Source organism: Nothobranchius furzeri, chromosome 10 (assembly GCF_043380555.1).
Source record: "Nothobranchius furzeri strain GRZ-AD chromosome 10, NfurGRZ-RIMD1, whole genome shotgun sequence".
Lineage (NCBI taxonomy): Eukaryota > Metazoa > Chordata > Actinopteri > Cyprinodontiformes > Nothobranchiidae > Nothobranchius > Nothobranchius furzeri.
In genome coordinates, this window is record NC_091750.1 from 69,282,123 (window position 1) to 69,308,311 (window position 26,189).

General features: G+C 41.0%; 1 protein-coding gene and 1 pseudogene across 1 annotated transcript; both read left to right on the forward strand.

The window, feature by feature from the left end:
- Nucleotides 1–26,189, forward strand: part of LOC139072047 (uncharacterized) — a 47,774-nt pseudogene that overhangs the window by 6,009 nt on the left and 15,576 nt on the right.
- Nucleotides 89–12,930, forward strand: LOC139072290 (uncharacterized). Its single transcript, XM_070555942.1, has 2 exons — nt 89–753; nt 11,418–12,930. The coding sequence occupies exons 1-2, from the start codon at nt 313–315 to the stop codon at nt 11,694–11,696; spliced, it is 720 nt and encodes a 239-aa protein (XP_070412043.1). The 5' UTR covers nt 89–312; the 3' UTR covers nt 11,697–12,930.

Sequence of the window (26,189 nt, forward strand, 5' to 3'; positions counted from 1 at the left end):
GTAACAAAAATAAATCATATATATATATCTATATTGGTCTCTGCCAATCTCTGCCGGTCTCTGCCGAGGGGTGGAGGCTGTGTGCTGTTTTTCAATCGCCCAAACAAGACGGGACCAGTTGTCCAATTGCTGACAAGAAAATCAAAGGGTAGGAATGGGAATGTATCCAATCAGCGTCAACGTTGTTTCAGAAGCATGATGGGCGATAGAGCTACCGCCAAGGCTTTCGTTGGTGTTCGGTAGAACTCGGAGAGTCTCGACTCCAGCACGTTTTTGGTCGTGACTCGTGACGGTCGTGACGCAGACGTAGACATGGACGCCAGTGCGCCTACAACCAGCAGCATGGAGACCGGATCTCAGCAGCCACTGAATTCAGTTCGGTCTCTTCTCCAGTATCCGTTCGAGAGGAGAACTATGGTGGAAAAATTTAATGTCAAAGAGCTTGGACCAGATCAGCCCGACGTAAAGATAAGCCAGCAGGACAAGGAGAAGGGTAAACTGTACACACGACGCTTCTCCCAAAATTGGTACACCAGGAAGCAGTGGCTAGCTGGATGCAATCACGCTAATGCGTTATTTTGCTTTCTGTGTTTGTTATTCAAAACGGCTGGGATCCACAGAAGGTGGATGTGGAACTTGTGTCTCATTGGGGACCCCATTCATTCTCTGACTGAGGAATGCAGCGCATCAGTGCAGCAGCCAACAAAGAAACGGAGGACGTTTGGACAGGGAGAACAGCAGCTGGGTGCAGAGGTAAGCTGTACATTACATTTCTGTAAACAAGACAATCAGAATCAGAAATCCTTGGTTGTCCCACAAACAGGGACATTTGTTTAATAACATGTACATTGTTTAATGTGCAATAACTGTAAAAACTCATTTCAACACACATACCTATTATACATATTTAATCATGTAAATGTGTATTTCAAGTAAATTTGTACATACATCAATCTGATTCCATTTAACTTGTTACACTTCTGCTGCAGCAAACAAATTTCCCAGCTTTTGGGACAATAAAACATTTCTGATTTGTCCCAAAAAGTGGGAAATATGACATTTGTAAGAGGATACTGATGACATTATTTCCTATGAAAGTGTTTCCACTTTCCATAAGTCCTAACAGTGTAAATTTCTGGCATTTTGTCTAAGTAGTGTTTACTACCATTACTGTAACAGTGACCTGCTCATAATTTTTCGTGTTCACTCAAATGTTGAAATTAAACAAAATGGTTTTGTTACTTGCCTCTTGCATTGCCTATTTACCATTTATGGTCATGTTATTTTATGTGCAATTTAATGCAGTATTTTTCAACCTTGGTCCGCAAGGCAGCGTGCCAATAGTCAGACACACCTGGATTAATCAGTTTGTCCAATGATGTAAGACAGGAAATAAAAGAGCTGTGCTTAATTCAGGAAATAGTGAAGTTGTGCACAAAGCTCAGAAAGCACAAGTTTGTTAAAAAAAAAAATAGCACAGCCCCACCAAAAATATTTTTCACCAGCCGCCACTGCTGAAAAGGCTCAACAGCCTAATAAAAAAGGCTGGTTCTGTTCTGGGGACGACTGTGGAACCACTGGAGGAGATAATGCAAAGAAGGATTCTCCAGAGAATCAAGAAAATGATGGACAACCCTGAGCATTCTCTTCACAAGACTGTCCGACAACAGAAGAGTGTCTTCAGTCAGAGGCTTCTTCAGTTTCGCTGCAACACTGACCGCTACTGGAGATCCTTCCTGCCAACAGCCATTGTAATATACAACAACTCTTTGATGACTTGATTATTATTATTATTATTCTGAGCTACTACAGCAATCAATTTCCCTCTGGGATTAATAAAGTATTTTTGAATTTGAATTGAATTGAACTGGAACGCTGGCTCTGTAAAGGGCTCTGAGACGACCCTTGTTGTGGATTGGCGCTTTATAAATAACCTGAACAGAACTGAGCTGTGGGGAGCAGACATGTAGAGCCAGGCTTTGGCAGCTGGACGTGTGAAACTAAAATGTTGAACATGAAATAAAAATGTAAGTAATTAGATATCTTAGGCCAACACATTCTCACACCTGAAGTGGCTGAAACTGACGAACGGTGACCAAGCGTTTGTTTCCAACGTGTTTAGAGGCGGCGCGCTGCGCCAGAGTGTCGTCTCCCAACTCACGAGGTAAAACGGACATTTCACCAACATTTAACCTTTAACCTCGAGCTGTTTAACCTTCCCCTCACCTCCATCCTAACTTTAACCCACTTGAGCATGCAAAACTGTGTTTCTTGTTCTATCGTTCTTCTCAAACACAGTTAACGGTGTAGCGTGTTTAACTACATACTAGAATCAACACTGTTATCAGCTTTGTTAGATTCTTAGAAAAGATCCAGACAAGTTAACAATGAAGCATCTATTATATATAAATATCTAGGATATTATATATTCGATAGAAGTTCATATGCCAACGAGCTTGGTCTATTTTTAATCCAAAGATTAATGTTTAATTTAAGATAATTAAATTTAATAGCAAAAGTTTATTTATTTAATCAGAAGTTTAAAGGAATCTTTGCTTTTTATTAACCAAAAATATGCACCATTCTGTGTTTCATTTCAAAGAAGAGTCAGGTTTTTAAAGTTAAGAATTTATTACTAACACTTAAAAAAATGACAATTTAGAAATGACCATTTTTGAACAGAAAATTTGATATTAAAACTTGTTTTAAAAAGCAAACCTGTGACTGAATGGATGCTAAAATGAAAATGCGAGTTTTTTTGATGCGTGAATGAATCTCAGAAGGTTTCTTTCAGCGAGAGAAGCATTTCTGGGTGGAAAGTTGTTTTGCAGCTAACTGAGTCGTTTCTTAGGAAGAACAGCATCAAACACCATCTGTGTGCTACCTCACCCAGCAAGACGACCCTCTGTGTGGATCCGGAGGTCAAGGAGGATGTTGTCAGCCTCAGGGGTACTCGGTCCGGTAGAGAAGACTTGAGTAGAACCGATCCTCTGGTCCAGAGATGTCGCGGGTACACGGTATCGAGTGTCTGGCTTAACTCTGAAGGAGTTTTGCGTCAGCTGGTTACAGTTGCATTTACTCAGAGCGATTCTATCAGCGTGACAGAATGCTTAGTAGAGATTCGGGCGGCCGTCCCTCATCTCCTTGTATGGTTCAAGAACTGAACTTTTGCTGTTGGAATTCTGTTTTAACAAAACCCTCAGAACACGCCCACTCTCAGCATCAGAAAGCTTGGTCATGAGTAAAGACATGTGATGGTTTTACCCTTTACCCTGGATCCCTTCCGAATGTGGCTGGTTAACGTGCACGATGACCTTCTGGTTTAATGACCACACATTACGGATTATCAACCATAACTATTATTATACCCAAAGCATAACAAGTCATTTCAGTTATTAAAATACATGTATACTGAATCAAGAGATTATTTATGATGGTTGTAATAACAGTAATAAAGTCAAGAGTTTATTGAAATTATTATTTAATATTATTATTGTGAAACTAGAAGTGTCCTTCATCTTGGGACGGAACAGCAGCAGATAAAGATGGTTTCAGCAGACATCACGGCTCCTGGCGTGGTTAATCTGTGGGGCAAAGCTACAGAACGACCCAGCTTGACCCTGCTGGGAAAATGCGACCTTTGTCACAAATTAGAGGTCATTCATGACGCTACAACAGGAAATTTTGAAAGAGACACAGGGTTAAGGTTAGGATGGAGGCGAGGGGAAGGTTAAATCGCTGGAGGTTAGAGGTTAGATGTCTTTGAAATGTCCGTTTTACCACGGGCGTCGGAAAGCGATGCTCTGACACAGCGCGTCGCCTCCCAGCGCGTCGGAAACAAACGCTTGGTCACCCGTCGTCAGTTTCGGCCGCTTCGGGTGTGAGAATGTGTTGCTTAGGCAGAATGCTCAGAACTCTATGATGTCACAGAGGCCGCAGCAGAAATTGTCATGTGCCGGGGTGAGTGCTCCTCTCATTTTTGTTCCATCTTTGAGCTGCTGTGTTTCAGGAGAGGGAGGCTCCAGCTGCAGCTCATTAACTATCAGCGGGTCCAGCTATAAGAGGAGGAGGAGAACACATCTCAATGCCGGATGATTAACTACAACTTGGTAGTTCCAGCCCTTTGTGTCTCCAGGTTAACTCTATTTATTTTCGGATTTTAGAACCCTTGTAGATATACTTGTGCTTACCGGTTCCCAGGATTTTTGGATAATTTTGTGGGCCTTACCTTGACTCCTCAGGATCTCCTTGGACTTCTGAAGCTTCTGGAGCTTCTCTGGTTTTCCTGTGGCTCCTCTGATTGACTACTTGGGCATCTCCATGATCCCGCTGGATTACTTACCTGTGCCCCATAAATCTCCTGGATGCAGCATTCACCGTTCTCCTCTCCTCCCTGCCGGCCCGCTCTCCTGCTCTCCTCGCGCCCGCTCTCCTGGACACCCCCTCTTGGATTCACCCCGGTGTCGGTACAAGATGTGCTCGGGTGCAAGATCGGCTCGGGGTCCGTCGACTGCCGATGACGTCAGAGTAGTTGATTGGCTGAACATGAACCTTACGGAAATTACGTAATCACGTTACGTTGTTATCATGTTACGTTGGTCCAGGCAAATCTTTCTGTTGGAAAGATGGACAACTTTTACAAAGAAATCCATCATTACCTCTTTGAAAATACACTTTTAGCATAGAGCTGCATGTATATTAGGGCTGAACGATTAACTGCATGTGCAATTAAATTGCGATGTGACAAAAGGAGATTTTCTAATAGCAAAAGCTGCAATTTGGCAGCGAGTGGTTAGCGCAATGCTAATATACATGGAAAAACCCATAGGAATGCTAATGCTAATATCATCGATTACATTATTACAAATTATGAATTAGAAATGTGCCAAATGATTACATTTGGAGTCTAACAGAAAGTAAAACTACCATCAATCAAATAAGTACAGACAGGTATTTTAGTAAAGCCAGAAAACTTTTAACTCCAGAGTTTTGGCTAGCAACTATGAGCGTAACTGAACTACGCATGGACAAGAGGTCAAAAACTCTAAACACAAAATACTTCAATAAACGGGATACACTTCTTTCCTGCAAACACAATTTCACAGGTGTTGCTAATACCTATGATCCTTCAAGGGATGTGCTCAAAGAGGAGTTCAACATTATGAATACAATATAGTGTTTTATTTTACAAATACCATTATAAACACAAACTTACGTCGTGAGAAACATTATTTTAATAACGAATCTGCTAAATTCTTTCCAACAGTATAAAGATGTGTAGTGTATTTTGTCCGAGTGGGTTTGCCGTACTTTGACATTATCGGCAGTCGAAGGACCCCGAGCCGATCTTGCACCCGAGCAGATCCTGTACCGACACCGGCACTCCACCTACCCTCCCCAATTCCTCAGCCCCCAGCTTCCAGTAAGTCTTAACTCTGCACCTTCCTAGTTCAGACTTACCTCCCTGGATTCACCTGTTCCTCTGCTCTCCCCTCCTCAGACGCTGCGGTTCCGTTGCAATCCCCATTCGACCTTATCCAGTGTGCCCTCGGTTCCCGATTTTTTAAAAATTAAATTCTTTAATTTTTCTAATTGACTCGTGAGTGGTGAATTCTACATGTCTTGGGTTAAACTCGTCTCCAAAACCATGTCAGAATCATGTCGTTGTGAGTCTGTGTATTTGTTAGCAGCTCTGCCCTCAGTCTGCCAGGCAACAGCATTTGTTGCATTTTTCTAACAGGAAGTGGGAGCGGAGAACGACTGGTTGGGGGTGACTTGCTCTTTAATATGTCTCTCTGCATCTTAAATTTATTTTGCTTATAAAACAATTAGTTTAATATCTGGGTGACCAACCAAGAAAGGATTATGATTTGGTCGGTCGATGTCACACAATGGTTCTCAATCCAGGGGGGCATTTCTCTAAACGAGCTCAGAACATCAGGGCTATCCTGATGAATCCCTGATTGACATATCAGGCTGCATGCTTTCCTAGCATCTCGAAGGTTGGGTCTGCAGGATGGTTTTTTTTCTAATCTTCAGGGAATGTCAAAGTTCTACAGAAAGTACTCAAGCGTTGTCAGAAATGTCACAAAATCTGTCAGTAGATGTTGTTTGGAATAAACGGGAAAAATAGAACCCAATCTTATCTTTAGCAGCGCGGCATCACGCCTCTGAAAATTGTTGCGCCATGGCTGGTTTGAATATAATGGAGTATATTTGCAGCGGTGCCGTTCTGCACTGCTTTTGCTTCCAGTGTGCAGTAGGACTCAGTCTGGAAGGTAATGAAAATGTCGAGAATAAGACTGCTGAAATGTATTTTTGTGACCGTGATTTTGTGCAAAGAACTTCATAAATATGTGATGAAATACGTCTCCACCCATATACTATATGTGACAGTGTGAGCATCCTGTCACAGTGTCCCGATTGAGCATGCGCCCTGGCGTCTTGGCCAATGGGATGGACCTTAGGCTGACTGGTTAGAGTGTATGACTTTCACCCAGGAGTCTGGGGATCGAATCCCGCCCTGGCCCTCGCTGCTCCACCTTGCCACATATACATCAATGCTTGTCCAATACTTTAAGTTTCAGAGGAAAAGGAAGTCATTCATTCAGTCAGAAAGGCAAATGTAGGACAGAGACAAGGCAAGGAGCGTAATTACACAACCATAAACAATCCTGCATCTCTACAAAACAAAGTGTGTTGTCTTGCTGTTAAAGAACAAACGTCTGATGCCCTGATTTTAGTTTGTTTCTAAGAAAAATAAAGGCACATGGTGATTGATCCGGTTACTCAGGACAACCAACATTTTCTTTTTTATGTGGTGAGAAATGTATAAAACTAGAAAATCCAGTGATTATTATGCAAGGTAACACAGAACTGATGATAAAGAGTAAAATGGCAGAAAATTCAGATTTTATTCCTACAAATTTGTGACTAAAATGAGGCACCCCTGCTTCTTACAGCTGTTGTGTTGGTGTTACAGCGCCCCTTGTAGGAGAAAAGTGGAGTTTACAGCACCTGCAGGTGGTTTGAGATGGACGGATACAGCACCACTCTTACTCCACTGACATCACAATGTAACAAAAATGTCAGGAAATAAAGTCCTGGTGCATTTATTTTTTATTAAAATAATTTATAAATTTATTGTTACATCAAAACACAGTCATGTTTTTCCTGTTTAAAACACATGTTGATAAAATTGTAAATGACTCTCTCTCTCTCTGTGTGTGTGTGTGTGTGTGTGTGTGTGTGTGTGTGTGCGTGTGTGTGTGTGTGTGTGTGTGTGTGTGTGTGTCATTGCTGTGGAGTTGTACTTATCAAATTATGCCACTGTAACTCAACACCAACCTGTGCTGCACATGCATACTGCACCCTAGTGGAGGATCTACAGATCAGTAAATGAGATTTTTATACACTCACCTAAAGGATTATTAGGAACACCTGTTCAACTTCTCCTTAATGCAATTATCTAATCAACCAATCACAAGGCAGTTGCTTCAATGCTTTTAGGGATGTGGTCCTGGTCAAGACCATCTCCTGAACTCCAAACTGAAGGTCAGAACAAGAAAGAAAGGTGATTTAAGCTTCTTAGGTGTGTTCTTGCTGTGTCTTTCTAAATCCATGCTTTCGTTCTTTTTAAACACAGAAACAGTTTTGTTTACCTGTTTGTAGCTACAGTTTCGCCGACGGCTGCCGGCTTCTTCAGGCTGACGCTGATGGTGGCGCGTCACTTCCTTCTCCGTTTATCTGCGGGCAGCAGAGGACGTTGTCGCCCTCTACTGCCCTAAACCCTAAACATAAACACATACAGGAAACCAACACACACAGACCAATATCTATTATGGACATCAGAACACCCTACCATACACAAAATGTCAGTAATCAGAACATTATATCACCGAGCAAACATAATAACAGAAGAGAGAGACCGTAAACAAGAAGACAAACACATACAACACGCTTTAAAGACCTGCAGATACCCGACATGGGCGATAAACAAAGGAAAACAACAAACAAAAACAGAAAGCAAAGAACAACCCAAAAAAAGAACCAGAAACCCAGAAAGACAAGAACCAAAACCAGTGATAACCCTACCATACATCAGAGGCATAACGGAAAAAATAAGAGCAACAATGAAAAAACACAACATAAACACACCAACAAAACCATACACAACAGTTAGAAACAGACTAGTACACCCAAAAGACAAAATATCAGCTGGACAAAAATGTGGAGTCATCTACTAAATCCCATGCAAAATATGCAATAAAACATACATAGGAGAAACCGGACGCCAACTCAATACACGGACAATAGAACATAGAAAGGAGTGCGAGAAAGAGGCAAATTGTAAACACACAAGAGCAGCAAAAGAAGAAGCAGAAAGTACAATAAAAAAGTCAGCCATAACAGATCATTGCTTAAGAGAAAACCATATAATGGACTGGGACAACACACGGATCATAACCACCGAACAACAAAAATACAAAAGATGGATCAAGGAAGCAATTGTCAGAAAGGCTTATAGTTATGACTATAGTTATGGCAGTTCTAGAAGATCCATGTGTAAAGTTACCCCACTCTTATTTTGGTGGTCCAGTTTGTGACATCACTTCCTCTAGATAGTCACTTCCTGTAAAGCCGTTTCTACCATTTTGTCCAAGCTGTTGGTGATGGCAGACAGCCTCGTGTGCGTTCATGACTGACATACCACACGGAACCACAGAAATGTACAGATGTCCATACTTCAACTGTCATTAAATACGTAAAACTGTCTCTCCGTGCCCTGCTCTCTGACCGGAGCCCTTATCTTGAAGATACTGTCAGATCAGCAAATAACTTCCAGAGTTCCCACTCTATCACAGCAATAGAGATAAGGAGACGTGGATGTGGGACCATGAACAGGGACGACGGAGTTTACACGCTGGACCACGCATGGGACTGCCTCGTCGGAGAGGGGAGAGCGGGCAGTAGAGGGCGACAACGTCCTCTGCTGCCCGCAGATAAACGGAGAAGGAAGTGACGCGCCACCATCAGCGTCAGCCTGAAGAAGCCGGCAGCCGTCGGCGAAACTGTAGCTACAAAACAGGTAAACAAAACTGTTTCTGTGTTTAAAAAGAACGAAAGCATGGGTGATTTAAGCTATTTTGAGCATGGCGTGGTTGTTGGTGCCAGGCGGGCCGGTCTGAGTATTTCACAATCTGCTCAGTTACTGGGATTTTCACCCACAACCATTTCTAGGATTTACAAAGAATGGTGTGAAAAGGGAAAAACATCCAGTATGCGGCAGTCCTGTGGGCGAAAATGCCTTGTTGATGCTAGAGGTCAGAGGAGAATGCGCCGACTGATTCAAGCTGATAGAAGAGCCTAACCCTCGTTACCACCGAGGAATGCAGCAAAGCATCTGTGAAGCCACAACATGCACAACCTTCAGGTGGTTGGGCTACAACAGCAGAAGACCCCACCGGGTACCACTCATCTCCACTACAATTAGGAAAAAGAGGCCACAGTTTGCACCAGCTCATCAAAACTGGACAGTTGAAGACTGGAAAAATGTTGCCTGGTCTGAGGAGTCTCGATTTCATTTGAGACATTCAAATGGTGGAGTCAGAATTTGGCATAAACAGAATGAAAACATGGATCCATCATGCCTTGTTACCACTGTGCAGGCTGGTGGTGGTGGTGTCATGGTGTGGGGGACGTTTACTTGACACACTTTAGGCCCCTTAGTGCCAACTGGGCACCTGAGCATTGTTTCTGACCATGTCTATCCCTTCATGACCACCATGTACCCATCCTCTGATGGCTACTTCCAGCAGGATAATGCACCATGTCATGAAGCTCCAATCATTTCTAACTGGTTTCTTGAACATGACGATGAGTTCACTGTACTACAACGGCCTCCACAGTTACCAGATCTCAACCCGATAGAGCATCTTTGGGATGTGGTGGAACGGGAGCTTCGTGCCCTGGATGTGCGTCCCACACATCTCCCAACTGGAAGATGCTATCCTGTCAATATGGCCGACATTTCTAAAGAATGCTTTCAGCACCTTGTTGGATCAATGAATTAAGGCAGTTCTGAAGGTGAAAGTGGGTCAAACACCGTATTAGTGTGGTGTTCCTAATAATCCTTTAGGTGAGTGTGTATTTATTCAAATAAAGGTCTTAAATAAAATACTTTATCTTCTTCTCTAAAGTTAATTACCGTAATTTCCGGACTATAGAGCGCACCTCAATATAAGCCCCACCGGGCTAAAAGCCGCTGATCTCTACTGAATTGAAAACGTAGTTTAACTGAACGTAACTGAACCGATCAGTATGAAACAAAACAGAAAAGTTATCGATTAGTTTATTCATCTTCCTCTTGTGCAATGAAACCATTAAAGTCCTCTTCTTCAGTGTCGGAGTTGAACAGCCTCAGAAGAGCTTCATCACATATTTCTGTGGCGATGTCGGTGTCGCTGTCCGTGTTGCTGTCATCATCCCCGGGTGAAGATGGCTTGAATGAGTTCTTCCTGCTGCCGTCTCCAGCGCCGAACCATGGATTCATTCATGCCAAGCTTACGTGCGGCAGCACTGTTTCTCTCCTTTACTGCCAAATCGATGGCCTTCAACTTAAATGCGGCATCATATGAACTCATACGTGTAGTTACCATGATGAGGGGGTATGGATTTGAAAAAGATTCTTCGTCGTGCCGGCTGCTTGCATGTGCTAAACTAAAATGAGCACTTTCTTCGATTTCCACTTTTGACTTCCACCTGTTTCACTTCCTGCTAAAGCGCCCCCTGGTGGCAGGTGAAGAAAACCTTCAGTAAAGCCACACCTTATTATAAGCCACGTGGTTCAAAGCGTGGGGAAAAACGTAGCGGCTTATAGTCCAGAAAATACGGTAAACTTTTTCTCCCGTCATCAGGTCACCCTAAAACTAGAGCTTTTATCACTCATGGAGGTGCAAACGGGGTTTATGAGACCATCTATCATGGCGTTCCCATGGTGGGAATTCCAGTTTTTGCTGACCAGCCAGACAACATGCTGCACATGAAAGCCAAAGGAGCTGCAGTTGTTGTGGAATTAAACTCACTGACATCTGAAGACCTCAGAGATGCGATCAACACCGTCATCGATGACACAACGTCAGATTTTTTAAATTCCTGCACCAAGTCTGTTTTAAAGATTTAAAAAAAATTGTTTCGTTTTTGGTGATGAGTCAGCATTAACTTTATTACCAGAATAAATATTTCCCTTCAATTTCCTGTTTTCGTGGTAAATTTTTACTGTATGGCCCGAAAGAGTAGCCTAGCTTAAATGTACAAAACTACAAATGTGCCTTTCATTATTCCCAGTTTGTGAGATAAAAGTTAATCTCTGACAATACATTATGAATAACTCTTTATGTTAACTTGTTTATCCACAGCTACAAAGAAAGTGCCATGAGACTGTCCAGAATCCACCACGACAGACCCATGAGTCCTCTGGACGAGGCGGTTTTCTGGATCGAGTTCACCATGAGGCACAAAGGAGCAAAGCACCTGAGGGTCCAGGCCCACGAGCTCACCTGGTAGCAGTATCACAGCCTGGATGTCCTGAGCTTCCTGCTCTCTGTGGTTCTGCTGCTCCTGTTCCTCCTCGACAAGACCTGCAGGTTCTGTTTCCGGAGGTGCTGCTGCAGAAGGAAGACCAAGAGGAAGGCTGAATAACAAACTCAGCTCAGGTTTATTAAAGTTAAATATTGAATAGAAAGGCTGATTTAATGTAGATTTTAATCGGTCTTTTGACCACTGACCTCTTGTGTAAAAATAGGGAAGTAAGAAACTGTTTAAAAAAAGGCAAAAACAAAAGTGTTTTGATGTATTTTTTATCTTCTGTGTGATCAAATAGGGTTTTGGGTTTTTATTATTACAAAAAAGGAAAAGGAAAAACATCAGTGTCTAATGTTTTCACTTCTGAATAAATGGTTTGTACTTCACAATTTTTTGTTAAATTCTGACCATTTAGTTTTTGCTCAAGTTTCAGTAACTTCTGTCAAAATGTTTAGAAAAAATATCAAACAGCCGGGATTAAACCCGCAACCTTCTGATTACTGAACGACCCGCTCTCCCTCGAGAGCGACTGCTGTCCAAATGACTAGTTATAAATGACCTGCACTTGTGAAGGGTTTTCAGGTCGGTGTGTGGAGGGAATTTGGGGTCAAATGTCATGCTGCACCTGAGAAGTGATATTAGTGGATTTATTTATGGTTTTATTAGTAATGTTCATGACTGCGGCTACAGCAGGACAATGTTTCATTTAAATGTTGTTCGGAGGGACCGGCGTCGCCTGCGTATGGCAGACTCGCCTCTGTCAGGACGCCCCAGGGCAGCTGTGGCTACAGTGTAGCTCATCACCACCGGAGTGTGAATGGGTGAATGTGTTGTAAAGCGCCTTGGGGGGTTCCAGGACTCTAGAAGGCGCTATACCAAATACAGACTATTTACCATAAATGAACAATAAAGTTTTATCTCAGCTTGTTGATTATTGTGTAACAGAGATCTCACAACCACAAATTACTGTTTCACCAAAATAAATACCAACAAATCTAATATTTTATTTCTACATTTAAAAAAAATAAGAAAACTGCAGAAAGTCCTAAAAAGAGAGTTAAAGTTAAACGTGACGTTTGGGAATCATTGCAGAATTCAAACAGTACAGAGTATGAAACACTGCTATCCAGAAATAAGCCTGAACAAGTACAACACATTTAGTTCTAGGTTTTATTTCCCATAAACCTGCAGGGATAGAAACACAAATAAGTGAAAGAAAATCAAAAGGATATGCACTCTGAGTTCAAACATTTGAGCTTTTCAACAGCTTTGATGTTTTGTACTTTAGTACTGAAACGAGTCAGAGTTCACAGTTAATAAGTATCCGTACGGCACATCCAGTATAAAGTTCACAGCTGGATTTCCCACAGACAGACAGACGTCCACCATGGAGCTGCGCGTGCGTCTCTGCCTGCATCCTGCTGCTACTTCCTGTAACATCTGGAGTAGATGGAGGGAAGATTTTGGTTTGGTACACCGAGGCCAGCCACTGGATTAACAGGAAGCTGCTGCTGGAGACGCTGGTGGACAGAGGACACCAGGTGACCGTCCTGGTCCCGAGCACATCCATGTTCATCCACAGCAGTGAACCCTCCCGCTTTAATTACCAGCCTTTTGATGTCTCCGTCTCTAAAGAAGATTTTGAGAATTTATTGGCTGAATTCATTCAATTCAACATGTATGACATGGACCACATGAACTACTTTCAGCTTTACATCAAATACATGGAATTGTTCAAGATCAACACTGAGATTTCCCTCCAGTTTTTGGATGGTGGTGAAATCAGAGCCCATCGTGAAGAAGCTGAGGAAGGGAAACTATGACGTTCTCCTGGCTGATCCCATCTATTCTGGAAGCAATTTAACTGCTGAGATCTTGGGCATCCCTCTAGTCTTTTCTTTGAGATTTTCGATAGCAAACAACTGGGAGAGACTGTGTGCTCAGCTACCTGCTCCACCTTCCTACGTTCCAGGTGCGGTCAGCAGACTGACAGACAAGATGAACTTCTCAGTGAGAACGTGGAACTTCCTCTTCTACGTCCTGCAGGACTTAGTTCTGGATCAGTGTGTGTGGAAGAAGGTGAGTATTGCTGACTAGAACATTACGTAATGCATTTCATCGTCATCACGAACATGCTTGTTTTATCAGGAACACCCACCAGTGCCTGTAAGATGATGGGTAATGCTGACATCTGGTTGTTGAGAGCCTACTGGGATTTTGACTTTCCCCGTCCATTACTTCCCAACTTCAAATTTGTTGGAGGGATTCACTGCAAACCTGCTAAACCATTACCAAAGGTGCTTTTTCCATAACTGTACACCAAAAAAATCATAGCTAACCCTCTCAGGCTCAAAACAAGTTTTGATAAAAGGGCAAACAACTAAATCCTTCTTCTGAGTGTAAAAATGCTCATGAAATACGTACGTGGAGTAACCAGGTAGGTAGGTTTTAATGTTGCACATCAGCAACGCCTACTTCCAGAGGGTTAAATCCTAATGTAAAGAATAAGATCTGAAAAAAAAAAGATCTACAAAATAGACATCTTATTAGCTGTTTTATTGAATAAAAAAGCAGATTTTGATTTAAAAAAATACAATTTTCTGCTTTAAAGAATTAAAAATCTCTGTTCCTGCAGTATTTCGAAAAGTTTGTCCAAAGCTCTGGAGATGATGGCATCATGGTCTTTTCTTTGGGATCTATTGTCAGGAATCTGACCATACAAGGCAAACATGATCACCTCTGCTCTCGCTCAAGTCCCACAAAAGGTCAGAAACGGGGGAATCTACAGGGGGGCTCTGCTGTAGAGCCTTGCCCCCGTGGGTTAATTAGATTTTTTGGATTGCGCCACTTTGACAATGTGCCGTGCGCAGGACGCAGTTGCCTGGAGCGCATCAAAGATCAGCGCTGTTCCTCCTCTCTGCTCAATAATGCCCCAAGAGTTCAAACAGATACACAGCCCTGGGCGTGGACGTTGAGGGCTTCGTAATTCTAGCTTTTTTTTTATTATTATTATTTTTTTTTTTATTTAGACATTTGAATAACAAACATACATGGTATTGTAGAATATAGAAAGGGTATAAACATTCCACATCTTGTAATAACAAGTTGAACAAGTTATGTATACAACTACAAGTATACTTAAACAAAAGGGTATATTTTAGGAGAAAACTGATTAACAAAATAACTGGGAAAAAAATTGAAAATAAATAAATAAACAAAATAAAATGCTCAAGGTACAAATAAACAAGTAAATCAAGTGAAATTATACATTCGGCACAGCTCTAGTGTTTTACACGCTTTGGAGTTAGTACTGTTTTTAAGATTCTTCAGATAATTGGAAAACAGGGCTGTAAAAGCAAATATGTTTGGACGCTGTTGAGAGAATTTTGTACAATGTATGTGAAATTTGGCAAAAATGATCAGAAGATTAATAATATATATTTTTCCTGAAATAATTTTATCAGTATGTGAGAGGCCAAATAGAATATGGTGAAACTTCAGTTTACAAGAAGGATCAATTTTGGTGTTTATAAAATTATTTAGATCAATCCAAAATACATGTGTATAAGTGCAGTCCCAAAATAAATGACATATTGTTTCCTCTGCATTGCCGCAAAAAGTACAAAGAGTATCAATATTTTTCTTACGTTTAACCAGATATGTCTTTACCGGATAACATCTGTGGATCAGCTTAAAAGAAACCTCTCTTATCTTATTAGTTATAATAAATTTTCTTGGTAGAATCCAAGTGTTTTTCCAGTCTATATCATTGTAAATATTGTTCCAGTAAAATACAGCTGCAGGTTTGGAAACAATATCTCTTTGAATGATTTGTCTAATACATTGATTTGTGGCCTTATCACTCAATAACGGACATATGTTACCGATGAATATGCTACCGGGATTTAGTTCTGGAATAATACAATTTCTACCCTTAGGAGCAGACACCAATAACCTTCTCACTCCATCTGGTATTGCATCAAAAACTACAGCGTATTCTCTTGGAGTGACAGGAAAATCATAAACAAACAAAAAATCCTTATAGGAAAATAATTGACCATCATCATTCAGTAATTGACTTACAAGTAAAATATTTCTATCAACCCATTTTTGAATATATAATGATTTATTCTTAAATTTAATATCCTGATTGTTCCAAATGAAATATTTATGGGGAGAAAAGTTGTGAGAGTATATCATTAACCAAGATGATAAGAGTTGACTATGAAAGTTGGAGAGTTTAATCGGTAATTTAGAGATATTGTAATTGCATCTTAGCAGAAAGTGCAGTCCTCCAAATGAGTTAAAAATGTGGTTGGTAACAACGTTCCAAATTGAACTGGGATTTTTTTAAAAGAGTTTGATCCATTTGATTTTAAAAGACGCGTTTAAGGAGGTGAAATCTAAAGAGTTTAGACCGCCAAAACACAATTTGTTTATCATTACATTTTTTTTAATATAATGTATTCTCTTTTTCCAAATGAAGTTAAATAATATTTTATCAATTTTTGTGCATAGTTCTTTCGAAACATCAAGTGCCATAGCTGCATAAATAAGTCGGGACAGGCCTTCAACTTTGGCTACCAAGGATCTTCCGGTAATGGATAAATCTCTTTGAAGCCAAAGATTAAATTTATGTTGTATTGCAGTTATAAGAGGGTCAAAATTTTCAGATAATCTGGCATCTTGGTCTTTTTGAATGATAATACCAAGATATTTAACCTTATTTTTAACAGGGACACCTGATATAATAGTATCCGTGCAGAATTTAACAGGGAGAAGTTCACATTTTGGAATGTTGAGTTTAAGACCAGAGGCTATTGAGAAATTATTGACAACTTTGAGAGCTTCATCAACTTGATATTTATCTTTTAAAAAAAGTGTTGTGTCATCCGCTAGTTGAGTAATAGATAGTACTCTGCCAGCAATAGAGAGACCCACCACACTGCTATTTTTAAAGTGAATAGAAAGTAACTGCATAGGAAGAAGGAAGAGAAATGCGGAAAGTGGACAGCCTTGCCGGATCCCACGGTTGATATCAAATCTTTTCGTTGTACCAAATGGGAGTTTGATTGAGCTATTTGCATCTGCATATAGAGTTTGAATTGATTCCTTAAAGATATTTCCAAAACCGAAAATGTCAAGTGCTCTGAACATGAATTCATGTTCAATGGAGTCGAAAGCTTTATAGAAATCCAAAAAAAGAATGAAACTATTATCCGTGATTAAATCTGAATAATCCAAAATATCAATTACCAGTCTTATATTGTTAGTTATGTGTTTACCAGTCATGAAACCAGACTGTGTTTCATCAATGATATCATTCAGTGCACATTTTAACTTTTTAGCCAAACACATAGCAATTATTTTATAATCGTTATTCAGCAGTGAAATAGGTCTCCAATTTTCTATCGAAAGGGTGTCTTTTTGAGGTTTTGGAATCAAAGTAATTAGCCCCTGAGTCAAAGAAGGAGGCAGCTTGTTATTATCAATGCTTTCAATATATACTTTATGTAAAAAGCACGACAGATCCTTTGAAAATAATTTGTAAAATTCCGAAGTCAAACCGTCATTCCCTGGACTCTTATTAAGCTTCATTTTATTAATAGCCTCTTCAATGTCTAGTATTGTGATGGGGGAATCACAAATGGCTTTATTATTGTCACTAATAGTCTTAATATTACTTAAGGAGTTAAAAAAAATTTCCATGGCTTCTGTAGAAAGATTAGATTTATATAAATTTTTATAGAAAAGTTCACAAGTCTTGGAAATCACTTGAGGGTCTTGTGTGATGATCCCGTCTGTACGAAGTTTAGTCATGCTGGCAAGAGCATTATGGTGTTTTTCTAATTTGAAAAAATAGCTAGAGTTTTGTTCTCCCTCTTCAAGCCATTTCCTTCTTGACCGCACAAAGGCACCTTTTGCCTTGTAAATATATATAGTATCTAATTTTAATTGTAGAATTTGAAGTCTGTTCCGGTTATCTTCCGATAAATTATCAGGTGATCTAGACAAGGTAATAATTTCAGAAATTATTTCTGACTCTTCTTTTTTTTTATTTTTAACTGTTTCAGCTCCCCTTTTCATTAAAAGGGACCTCAATTCAAATTTCATAAGCTCCCAATTTTTACAAAAAGTATTTTCAACACATGCCTTGTTCCAAAACTCATCTATTTTTGTTTTAATTTCCTTTACCAAAGAATCATTCAGTAGAAGAGAATTATTTAATTTCCAATATGAATTCACTCTTTTAGATGGTTTTCTAGCACACAAACATATCTCCAGAAAAATTGTTTTATGATCTGTCAAGGGTGTTGGCAACATTTTTGATGTAGAAACATATTCGGATAAAGGATCAGAAATTAGCCAATAATCAATACGAGACTGTAAGGAGCCAGATCTATTTTTCCATGAAAATTCCTTAATTGTTGGATTTTTGATTCTCCAGATATCAATTAGGTCTCTTTCATTTATAAAATCCAACATGTAATTACTACTCTCCTGACTTTTACTTGGCCATCTGTCTATCATGTCATTGAGTGAATGATTCCAGTCTCCTCCTAATATAATCTTTAGATTAGCAAATTTACTTATTAAAGACTCAATTTTTTCATTCATAACAAGTATTAGGTCAATATTCTCCTGTTTGTTATTATAGCCGTAAATGTTACCCAATAAGAGGGTCTGATCATTAAAAAAAACAACCAGCAAAATAAAATGTCCGTTTGGATCAGTTTCTGACGATATAATTTTTCCATTAAATTTATGTTTTAAGATCAGAGTTCCCGCTGAATGTTTTGTGCCATGAGACATCCATAAATCATCACCCCATTGAGATTTCCAGAAGTTAGCGTCCTTAGGTTCAGAATGAGATTCTTGTAAGAAACAAAAGTCAGTATTCAAACTTTTAGCATATAAAAACAGAGCTTTCCTTTTGGTATTGTCTCTTAGTCCTCGAGCATTAAAAGAAATAAAAGATAAAGATGAAATTTTGAAAAGTAAATAAAGATTTTACCCTGAGAAGAGTGTGTAAGCTTTAGAGAGAGCAGAACTACTCTGTCTAAAAAAGTGCTTCACAAAACAGTTTAGCAGCAACAGCATACTATAAGTCTTCAGAACAATAGGGGAACGAGACCTTGAGGTATATCCACAACTGGGCTGGAAGAGATTTCAGTGAATTTCTTTTCTGTTCACGAAAGCACGGGCTCCGACAAAGTAGGCAATTTTCCCTTCCTTACGTGCTTTCTCCACCTGTGGCCATAGTTGGTTGCGCCTCTCTCGGTCCTCGGGAGAGAGATCTTCTTTGAAATGGAGCTTCCTTGTCTTCAGGTTGTCAGATCGCTTCGCCGCCTTCCAGATGATGTCTCGAAAGTGTCTCATAGTAAATTGCAGGATTATGGCGCGATGCAGTGGTGCAGAAGAGGACTCACGTCGTCGGCCGATTCTGTGGACTGAATCGAGTACCTCCGGGAACTTATCTCGGTGGCCAGGATCCATGTTTTGGCAGATTTCAATAACCTTACTGCGTACATCTTCTCCTTCTTCTTCAGGTAGACCGTGAAGTCGCAGGTTCCATCTTCGTTTATACCGAGACAGCTCCAGCACTTTGTTTTCCAGTGTTTGAATTTTCTCTTCTGCTTTATCCACTTTTACTTCAGTACGAGACACTTTTCCTTTTAGCTCTCTGAGATCTTCTGAGATAAAGTTAATAGTAACCTTCAGGTCGCTAATACTCTTCTTGATGTTAGCTCCTTGCTCTTCGATAGCCATCTTGAGCGTCTTAATAATGCTTTCCGCCGTGTCAGTTTCCATCACTCTTTTCTTACCAGGTTTTGACGGGGAGGAAGTAGGAGTAATAAGAGTTCTCTTATTTGAGCTCAGGTTTTTTTCCATCACATACAGCTAGAAGTTTGCACTTTAGGGTTCGTTTTGCTGCTTATAAAGGAATTTTAAGACGGAGCAAGTTCTGTAAAGACCGTTCACAGCGCCGCCATCTTGGGGACCCCCAATAGTCACCTCGCTTCGTAATTCTAGCTCTGCTCGACATTTTCTTCAACGTGACACAGCCCCCCCCCCCCGTTTCTCATTTACGTTGTTTTTGACAAAAACAGCTCTGCTGCTCCAAAATGATGCATTTTAAACATTGGTGTTGTGTTATTGTAATATGTTATAATTGAGATGAATAATAAAATATGACAAAAAATTCAAAATGTGGGACAAAAGGACTTATAAGCCAACATTTAGAAAAAAAAGACATTTTTCACATTTTCTGAAAGAAATACGTTGGTTCAGGTAAAAGTTCATTTTTATTACATATAAAGTTAAAGAAAGGGGCGTTCAGGTGCTGCTGTTGATGTTAACACTGGAGCGTCGATGGTCCAGACTGAGATAAATGCATTAAAGTTAGGCTCCGCCCATTTGGGTTACCATGACCACCAGTGCCTCCTACTACTACTTCTTTCACCCCGCCCACGTGATCCTTTGAAGTGACGTCATAAAGGCTCAGAGTCCTATTATCTAGCATCAGCCAGCTCCCACTTCATTAGCAGCCGACTGCTGGTGTGTGACACATCGACTCTCTGAGACAATCGTCTTTTACAACCTCAAACCTTTTTTCTGAGTTTGATAAAAGACCAAGAGCCTCTAGAATCATGTCTATTCTACATTTTTCATCTGAGGAGCTTCAGCGGGAATTATCTGGGTGTAAACACCCCAAAATTTATTTTTCCCATATGGCGCTCTTGGAGAAAGTCCAGTCTCAGCTTTTAATCACGGAGAAATGGTTAAGTGATGAAAAGCAGCAAACGTTACAAGCAGAGACTGAATTGGAAAAATACAACGACATAATTACCGTCCTGGAACAAGAACTGGACGTTTATCAAGACAACGCAGAGACCTGCAAGGTCACCCTGCAGGCTTTAGAGACCAAACTGAAGAAGAAAGCAACTGTGTGTGAAAATCTGCAAAATCTTTTAAAGCAGGAATCCCAGCTGAGACGTAAATTTGAACAGGGGAAGATAAACGACCAGATTAGGAACGAAGTTGATCAGAAACTAAGAGAAGAAATTAGTGAACTGAAAGAGCGTCTGGATTACTACCAGCTTAACGCTGAGACCTGCAAAACTACAATTCAGGCTTTGAAAATTCAGTTGGAGGAAAAACTAAATGTTTCTGAAAGTTTGCAAAACCAGTTAGGACTGGAGTCAGAGCTGAGACTGCAGCTGGAAGAGGAGAAACAGAATAAAGACTCGCTCACCGAGGCTTTACATGAACAAATCAGAGATTTAGAGATTATAAACGGTGTTCTGGTAGACGAGATGAAAAGTATCTTCTCTGAGACGAACGAGGCAGAGGAGACGCTTTCTGAGGAGGACGGAGAAAAGGCTTCTCTCTGTGGGGAATGTGAACCCAGTTCAGAGGACGAAACTCAGCTGGGACCCAGTCTCAGATTAGCTGAGCCAGTCCAGCAGGAGTCGTCTGGATGTCGGCATCCAACTTTCGATTCCCTTTTCCAGACAGTCGGCTCGGAACACCTACGGCTGTCTCGCCTGGACACAAGTCTCAGTGACCAAGCTGAAATAAGCTCAACGGTAGAGAGCGAGTGCAAAAAATCCAGAACTCTGATTGATGAACTCAAACAGAAACTGGATTATTACCGAGGTGAGGCAGAGTCCTGCAACAAAATGATGCAGGAGGTAAACTTACAGCTGAAGGAGAAAGATGATCTGCTGGAAAACCTCCAAAAGCGACTCAGACGGGAATCTGAGCTGCTGAGATCCAAGTTTGATCAGCAGCAGAAAATCCAGCGGAACAAAGACAACGTTTATGAGAAATTAAAGGTAGAAATGAGTGAACTAGAAGAGGGACTGGATTACTACCAGAGTAATGCAGAGACCTTCAAAATTACAATTCAGACTCTCAAAACTCAGCTGGAGGAACGAGAACATCTGATTGAAGACCAGCAACAACGTTTAAAACAGGAGTCAGAGCTGAAACTCCGGCTGGGACAGGAGATTCAGAACAAGGACTCGTTCAACGAGGACTTAGAGACACAAATTAGAGATCTGGAGAAAATCAACTATGATCTCTCAGAACAACTGGAGACCTTTAACTCCAGGAAGAACACGCCTGAGCCAGACGAGAAGCTGTCTGAGGAGCTGGAAGCCTTCACGTACCAGCTGGTAGAGGAAGCTTCTCTGTGTGAACCTCAGGAACAAACTTCTGAGAGTCTGGAGCCTGACGAGGATTACGAGATGGGACATGATGTTTGCTCTCCACCTGCAGAACAGATAGATTCAGTGGAAGCAAGCAGAAGTCTTCATGAAAACGAGCCTTCTCCCAAAGACAGCGTTCCACAAACAGTCAGGAACCAGAATGTTTCATTGTGGAGGCGCTTCAAGAAGTTTCTCAATCCGGCGTGTCTACGGAAACATAAAGTTAGGCCTTAAATTAGCATCTGACCCCCAAAACACTCGGGCTTCATGATGACGTCACCAGTTTAAACCCCAGCTGTGACCTCACGAAAATTAGCATTAGCATTCTCTAAATTTAGGCATTTTTGTGTGAGTGAGTGAGTGAGTGAGTGAGTGTGTGAGTGAGTGAATATCTAATCTTAGATGCAACACCCCTTTAGAGCACACACAAGCACAGCAGAAAAAAAAAGGGGCTTCCTGATGGACAATTAGTTCCCCATCATGAATGCGTGGGTTTACTCCGGGCGCTCCGGTTCCCCACACACACACATGTAGGGTTAACTAGTGACCCTAACATGTCTCTGGGTGTGAGTGAGTGAGTAACTGATGCAGCTTTCTTTAACATAGAAACATGCTTGCTTAGTGTGGGGATTGCTGGAAAGCCTCTGACACAAAAAGTGGGTGACTCCATGCAATCTGCTGCGTTTCCTTAGGTAGAAAACCTTTAAATGACTGGAAAAATGAGCTGAACTCAAAGCACTTTTGAATCAGTAGAATTTTTTTATTTTTTTTTCCGGAACTGCGCTGCTCTGGGTGGTTGCATGTTGGAGTAGCTCTGTTGACTTTATGTAAGTTTTGCCTTTTCTTGGACTTTTTTTCTTCTAGTTTCTCAAGAAAAACTTTAGTTTTTTTTGGACATTTTACTTTTCTGTTTCTGGTGCTGTGAAGCTTTGAGGATTTTTACTGCTATTTTTTCACTTTTTGAGCATTTGTTATGATGTTATGATGTGTAACCATGGCAACAAGCTGGTTTACAATCGGGAGCAGCTGATTAACATTGGGAAGGCTGAAATAATACCTCAACTGAAGCCACAAATCCCAAATGAGCTAAAACGCCCAAACCATCTCTTCCATCGATCATAATGGGCAATGTGAGATCACTGGCCAACAAGATGGATGAACTCCAAGCCCTTTCAAGGACTCAGCCAGAGTATCGGCAGTGCAGTGTTATGTGCTTCACTGAGACGTGGCTGCAGGACCATATCCCCGATTCCAGCGTCTCTCTGCCAGGATTCCTGACTGTACAAGCAGACAGAGATCTGAAGAGGAGCGGGAAAAGAAAAGGAGGTGGAGTGGCAGTGCTTGTCAACAACAGATGGTGCCATCCAGGTCATGTTTCAGCGAAATGTCGTCTCTGCAGCCCAGGTGTTGAACTCTTGGCAGTAAGTTGTTGCCCATATTATTTGCCAAGAGACAGAAATACTCAGATGACTCTGCAGTTGTCGGGTGTATCAGAGATGGACAGGAAGCTGAGTACAGAGAGCTGGTGGAGCGCTTTGTGGCATGGTGTGGAAACAATCATCTGACCTTGAATGTGAACAAAACAAAGGAGATGATTTTAGACTTCAGAAGAAACAGGGTGGAGTCAAACACTGTTTCCATCATGGGAGAAGAAGTGGAGGTGGTTGAGGAATACAAACACCTTGGAGTTCACCTGGACAACAGACTGGACTGGAGAAAGAACAGCGAAGCCGTTTACAAGAAGGGACACAGCAGACTACACTTCTTGAGGACGCTTAGGTCCTTCAATGTCTGTAGCAAGATGCTGCAGATCTTCTACAAGTCTGTTGTTGAGAGTGTAATCTCTTCAGCCATCGTCTGTTGGGTTAGCAGCATCAGAAGCAGGGACCTGAAAAGCAGTGGCGGCTGGCCAGTAGAGGGTGATAGGGCGCCGCCCTCCCAGTTTCCCCAGTGTTTTTAATTTTTATTTAAAAAAATAAATAAATAAAATTAACAATAATCACATATTCTAAGTTAATTGTGTGTTTTGTAACAAAAATAAATCATATATATATCTATATTGGTCTCTGCCGATCTCTGCCGGTCTCTGCCGAGGGGTGGAGGCTGTGTGCTGTTTTTCAATCGCCCAAACAAGACAGGACCAGTTGTCCAATTGCTGACAAGAAAATCAAAGGGTAGGAATGGGAATGTATCCAATCAGCGTCAACGTTGTTTCAGAAGCATGATGGGCGATAGAGCTACCGCCAAGGCTTTCGTTGGTGTTCGGTAGAACTCGGAGAGTCTCGACTCCAGCACGTTTTTGGTCGTGACTCGTGACGGTCGTGACGCAGACGTAGACATGGACGCCAGTGCGCCTACAACCAGCAGCATGGAGACCGGATCTCAGCAGCCACTGAATTCAGTTCGGTCTCTTCTCCAGTATCCGTTCGAGAGGAGAACTATGGTGGAAAAATTTAATGTCAAAGAGCTTGGACCAGATCAGCCCGACGTAAAGATAAGCCAGCAGGACAAGGAGAAGGGTAAACTGTACACACGACACTTCTCCCAAAATTGGTACACCAGGAAGCAGTGGCTAGCTGGATGCAATCACGCTAATGCGTTATTTTGCTTTCTGTGTTTGTTATTCAAAACGGCTGGGATCCACAGAAGGTGGATCTGGAACTTGTGTCTCATTGGGGACCCCATTCATTCTCTGACTGAGGAATGCAGCGCATCAGTGCAGCAGCCAACAAAGAAACGGAGGACGTTTGGACAGGGAGAACAGCAGCTGGGTGCAGAGGTAAGCTGTACATTACATTTCTGTAAACAAGACAATCAGAATCAGAAATCCTTGGTTGTCCCACAAACCGGGACATTTGTTTAATAACATGTACATTTTTTAATGTGCAATAACTGTAAAAACACATTTCAACACACATACTTATTATACATATTTAATCATGTAAATGTGTATTTCAAGTAAATTTGTACATACATCAATCTGATTCCATTTTACTTGTTACACTTCTGCTGCAGCAAACAAATTTCCCAGCTTTTGGGACAATAAAACATTTCTGATTCTCAATGAGATGTTTTTACATTTGAAGTAAAAACATCTCATTGAGAACCAGAAATGTTTTATTGTCCCAAAAAGTGGGAAATATGACATTTGTAAGAGGATACTGATGACATTATTGCCTATGAAAGTGTTTCCACTTTCCATAAGTCCTAACAGTGTAAATTTCTGGCATTTTGTCTAAGTAGTGTTTACTACCATTACTGTAACAGTGACCTGCTCATAATTTTTCGTGTTCACTCAAATGTTGAAATTAAACAAAATGGTTTTGTTACTTGCCTCTTGCATTGCCTATTTACCATTTATGGTCATGTTATTTTATGTGCAATTTAATGCAGTATTTTTCAACCTTGGTCCGCAAGGCAGCGTGCCAATAGTCAGACACACCTGGATTAATCAGTTTGTCCAATGATGTAAGACAGGAAATAAAAGAGCTGTGCTTAATTCAGGAAATAGTGAAGTTGTGCACAAAGCTCAGAAAGCACAAGTTTGTTTTAAAAAAAAAAGCACAGCCCCACCAAAAATATTTTTCACCAGCCGCCACTGCTGAAAAGGCTCAACAGCCTGATAAAAAGGCTGGTTCTGTTCTGGGGATGACTGTGGAACCACTGGAGGAGATAATGCAAAGAAGGATTCTCCAGAGAATCAAGAAAATGATGGACAACCCTGAGCATTCTCTTCACAAGACTGTCCGACAACACAAGAGTGTCTTCATTCAGAGGCTTCTTCAGTTTCGCTGCAACACTGACCACTACTGGAGATCCTTCCTGCCAACAGCCATTGTAATATACAACAACTCTTTGATGACTTGATTATTATTATTATTATTCTGAGCTACTACAGCAATCAATTTCCCTCTGGGATTAATAAAGTATTTTTGAATTTGAATTGAATTGAACTGGAACGCTGGCTCTGTAAAGGGCTCTGAGACGACCCTTGTTGTGGATTGGCGCTTTATAAATAACCTGAACAGAACTGAGCTGTGGGGAGCAGACATGTAGAGCCAGGCTTTGACAGCTGGACGTGTGAAACTAAAATGTTGAACATGAAATAAAAATGTAAGTAATTAGATATCTTAGGCCAACACATTCTCACACCTGAAGTGGCTGAAACTGACGAACGGTGACCAAGCGTTTGTTTCCAACGTGTTTAGAGGCGGCGCGCTGCGCCAGAGTGTCGTCTCCCAACTCACGAGGTAAAACGGACATTTCACCAACATTTAACCTTTAACCTCGAGCTGTTTAACCTTCCCCTCACCTCCATCCTAACTTTAACCCACTTGAGCATGCAAAACTGTGTTTCTTGTTCTATCGTTCTTCTCAAACACAGTTAACGGT